The sequence below is a fragment of the Anoplopoma fimbria genome, unplaced genomic scaffold, assembly GCF_027596085.1.
Source record: "Anoplopoma fimbria isolate UVic2021 breed Golden Eagle Sablefish unplaced genomic scaffold, Afim_UVic_2022 Un_contig_13080_pilon_pilon, whole genome shotgun sequence".
Lineage (NCBI taxonomy): Eukaryota > Metazoa > Chordata > Actinopteri > Perciformes > Anoplopomatidae > Anoplopoma > Anoplopoma fimbria.
Window position 1 is genome coordinate 1 of NW_026553513.1, and position 4,624 is coordinate 4,624.

Sequence of the window (4,624 nt, forward strand, 5' to 3'; positions counted from 1 at the left end):
TTAGCGAGCAGCTTGTCCAGCGGCATAATCAGCCCTAAGGAGTGGACGTTTGGAGTCACGGTTTGCATTTTTAATCAGGGCAATGAACACAAAACGGAGGACTTTCTTATCAATGCTTACAGTTAGGTCCATAAATATTTGGACATTGACACCAATTTTCATCATTTTGGCTCTGTACACAACCACAATGGATTTGAAATGAAACAATCAAGATGCTTTGAGTGCAGACTTTTTCAATTTGAGGGTATTTACATCAAATCAGGTGAACAGTGTAGGAATTACAAGACATTTTAGACGTGGTCCCTCCCTTTTGAAGGGACCAAAGTAATTGGCCAGTCAGCTGTTCCATGGCTAGGTGTGTGTGTTATTCCCTCATTTCATTAACAAGGAGCAGATAAAGGTCTAGAGAGTTCATTTCAAGTGTGGGATTTTGCATTCGAATCTGTTGCTGTCAATTCTAATATGAAATCCAAAGAGCTGTCGCTATCAGTGAAGCAAGCCATCATTAGGCTGAAGAATCAAAAGAAACCCATCAGTGAGATAGCAAAAACATCAGGTGTGGCCAAATCCACTGTTTGGTACATTCTTCAAAAGAAAGAAAGCACTGGTGAGCTCAGCAACACCAAAAGACCCGGAAGACCAACTAAAACAACTGTGGTTGATGACCGAAGAATCCTTTACCAGGTGAAGAAAAACACTTCACAACAGTTGGCCAGATCAAGAACACTCTCCAGGAGGAAGGCGTATCTGTGTCAAAGTCAACAATCAAGAGAAGACTTCACCAGAGTAAATACAGAGGGTTCACCACAAGATGTAAACCATTGGTGAGCCTCAAAAACAGGAAGACCAGATTAGAGTTTGCCAAAAAACATCTAGAAAAGCCTGTACAGTTCTGGAACAACATCCTATGATGAGGCAAAGATCAACTTGTAGCAGAATGATGGACAGAGAAGAGCATGGAGAAGGGAAGGAACTGCTCATGATCCAAAGCATACCACCTCATCAGTGAAGCATGGTGGTGGTAGTGTTATAAAGCGTGGGCATGTATGGCTGCCAATGGAACTGGTTCCCTCGTATTTATTGATGATGTGACTGCTGACCAAAAGCAGCAGGATGAATTCTGAAGTGTTTTAGGCGATATTATCTGCTCATATTTCAGCCAAATGCTTCAAAACTCATTGGACGGCGCTTCATAGTGCAGATGGACATGACCCCGACATACTGCAAACACGGCAAAAGAGTTTATCAAGGCAAGAAGTGGAATGTTCTGCAATGGCCAGGTCAATCACCTGACCTGAATCCAATTGAGCATGCATTACACTTGCTGAAGACAAAGCTGAAGGGAAACTACCCAAGGAACCAGCAGGAACAGAAGACAATTAATGATAGAGCCTGGCAGAGCATCACCAGGGATGAAACCCAGCGTCTGGTGATGTCTATGGGTTCAGACTTCAGGCTGTCATTGACTGCAAAGGATTTGCAACCAAATATTAAAAGTGACAATTTGATTTGTAATTATGTTGCTTTTGTCCAGTACTTTGGTCCCTTCCAAAAGGGGGACCATGTACGTATATAATTTGTTGTAATTGCTACAGTGTTTACCTGATTTGGATGTAAATACCCTCAAAATTAAAGCTGAGCGTCTGAACTCAAAGCACATCTTGATTGTGTCATTTCAAATCCATTGTGATTGTGTACAGAGCCAAAATGATGACAATTGTGTCAATGTCCAAATAGTTATGGACCTGACTGTATTTTGTTATGCATGACAATTGGGAAGTTCACAAATAAACTGTAAAAGAACAAAAGCATAAATGCTCTCCATTCCGACCAGGGACTTCGGGCACCAGCAGAGCTACGAGTGAGAGAACAGACAACAGCGAAACCGAGAGGAAACAAGTGAGAGACGTGGGTTGACCAAATTTATTGATCCATAATCTAGTGAAACTTTGATTTGTAGGTTTTCCTTTTAATGTAAATTTGATGTGTGAGTGAAAGATAGATAGAGATACCTATAGGAAGCCTGGTAACTAAATGTGTCTGTTTGAGTGTAGAAGAAAATCTAGAGACAAACAGCAAGTTTCAAACATGACCATTTATTATAAGAGTAACAATACAACTCTGTTTATTATTTTCTGTACCTCAACAACCAATCTGCTTCGTATTCAGCTGGCACACATGTAGTGTACATGGTGTCATTTGATATGCATTTTCTGGCGAATTAGTACGGACTGAGATTATTTCTAAAACGATGCTGAAACTGTTTATAAAACTTGTTATAAAACAAGAAACATATTAGTGTGGATGTAGCCTAAGTGATCACATGAATAACTTTATTTACCTGCAACCTGGACGTGTGTCTCTCTGGTCTGGTTGATGGTCTTCTGCTGGACTCTGCAGGTGAAGTTGCTGTGTCTCTTCTCCACAGTCAGTTTGCTGCTCACAGTGTAGAGGTCATCAGGACCCCTGAGAGTCTCTGCAGGTCCAGCAGGGACGGGGTTTCCTCTCCGTCCAGCCACACCACCTCAGGCTCTGGATACCAGCCTTTGGCCTCGCACTGTAACAACACGCCGCCACTGCTGCTTTCTGTCATCAGGATGACGGGCGAGGAGACAGCACCTAAGGACGAGAGGCTTTAGACCATACTAGAAGTGGTTTCACTGATAAGACGCTAATGGTAGCATTACTGGATAACTAGCTGACTGTGGTAACCAAACTAAATATTATCTAACTTTAAACACATATACTACTGTTTTATTGATTTTCTTCTTCCTTCCTTGAATAATATATATTTAAAAAGAGATACAACAGTTAATTCAGGCACTAACTGCTATATTTACATTTAACATAGTAGTTTTAATAGTTTCGTCCCCAAAAGTAGAAGAATGAAATAGTGTTGCATGACAGGCAAGAATACAAAAGAACTCCCAATGCCATTTTTTCCTTCCTGATACCGTTTGTGATTATTTAACTTGCGTACCTGGCGAGTACCGATCTGGTACCAGGGCGTTAAAAACATATCCCCATTATACTGGTGGGATTTTCCACCGTAAAATATTGCCAACTTGCTGACGTTTTGCGAGCTCTCGCTAATATTACACTCTTCGCTAACACCTGTCCGATTCATACTAATCATGATGAAAATTGTTAAATGTAGTGTGAAACTAGAGAGAAAAGACTCAATGCATCGTTCTACCGCACGCCGTGTCAAAGCAGAGACACCGCCTCCCTGATGTGACAAAAAATTAAGTTTTAAGATTCCTGCTCTTCTTAATTTCTCTCCTCATGTCTCGTAAAACATATAAAATCCTGTTTTAACTTTTCAAATGATCATTTTACAGGAAAAAAATTAGTTTAAGAAATTCAACCTGGAAGTTGTTCTTTGATGCTCTGAATTAACAGAAACACCTGCTGAATTATTTCCACTTCTCACTTCTAACTAACTTAACTTAAAAAAAGGAAAATGTGCCCACTTACCGACAACAAGCTGAATAGTAGGAGACTTATTTAATTTTGGGATGAAGCATCTGTATCTTCCCTCATCAGATAATCTCACAGAGGAGAGGTTCAGCGAGACGTCTCCGTGCTTCAGTCGGTCGGTAAACAGAGACGTTCTTCCTCTGTAGGCCGGGTGTTTTTACTCGCCAGCTCCACGCCGACACGCCACAACAGGACAAACCTGGGGTCCAGGTCTGGTCTCGCCCACTCCACAGTCATGACGAAAGCATTCATGACGGGGACCAGGTGACACGGCAGGATGACGTCATCACCAACTATTGCCACTATTGGCTGAGATGGACCGATGACATCGGACTGACCTGAAAACAAACATGTTTCTGATTGACACGCCGTCTTTCCAGCACACTTTACTTTACGTGTTAGTGATGTGTGTCATTTACCGCTACATGAGTGAATCACGGCGAGGAAGACAACACTGTGGAAAACCAGGACAGTGAAGGCACCATACTGGAATTTAAGAGTCTGTCTGTCCGTCACATGACGCATCTTGGAGTCTGAAAACAGAAATAAAATGTTAAGGAGAATGATAATAAAGATACATACATTATGTGCTTCACTCGGATGTTCTGTTCAAAAGCTCAAATAACAAATTTAAAGCTACTACAGGGGACTTTCATTCTGTGTTGATTCTGGCGGTCCCTGTGGACTACAGTGGTAGTGTTTCTGAGCACCAGAGTCCCTTTAGAAAACCTCTCATTTCACTGCAGCAGGGTCTGACAGTCTGACCCGCTCAGTCCTGGTTCTGGTTCTCCCGTGCCTCCCTTCCCTCCAGCGTGTCCAGTAATACGGTCTGGGTCTCCAGCAGCATGGTGTCGGTGTTGACTCCCAGAGAGGAGAAGCTGTGCTCCTGGTGGAGGAGGAGGAGGAGGGGAGGGAGGAGCCTCCCTCCGGAGCTCCAACAGCTGGGCGAAGGGTGCAGTAAGAGCACTGGATCTGGATCTGTCCACGGTGGACCGGTCTCTGCTGGATCTGGGTCTGTCCACGGTGGACTGGTCTCTGTTGGAGTCTGGTCTGAAGGAGTTTCTGGTGAACCTTCATGATTTCATCTGGTTTCTCCAGAATCCGACCCGGTGGCTCCGATGACGAGCTTTAAGAATAACTTTAT

The 4,624-nt window shown here is 42.9% G+C and overlaps 1 protein-coding gene across 1 annotated transcript; it reads right to left on the reverse strand.

Moving 5' to 3' along the window:
- Positions 1–2,341: 2,341 nt before the first annotated feature.
- Positions 2,342–4,013, reverse strand: LOC129116575 (butyrophilin subfamily 3 member A2-like; the record flags this gene model as incomplete). The annotated part of the gene is given in 5 exon segments (XM_054627422.1): positions 2,342–2,506; positions 2,509–2,619; positions 3,478–3,633; positions 3,636–3,818; positions 3,900–4,013. Coding segments are annotated over 5 exon segments (729 nt in total), but the record flags the coding sequence as incomplete, so codon positions are not given.
- Between the last annotated feature and the right edge of the window lie 611 nt (positions 4,014–4,624).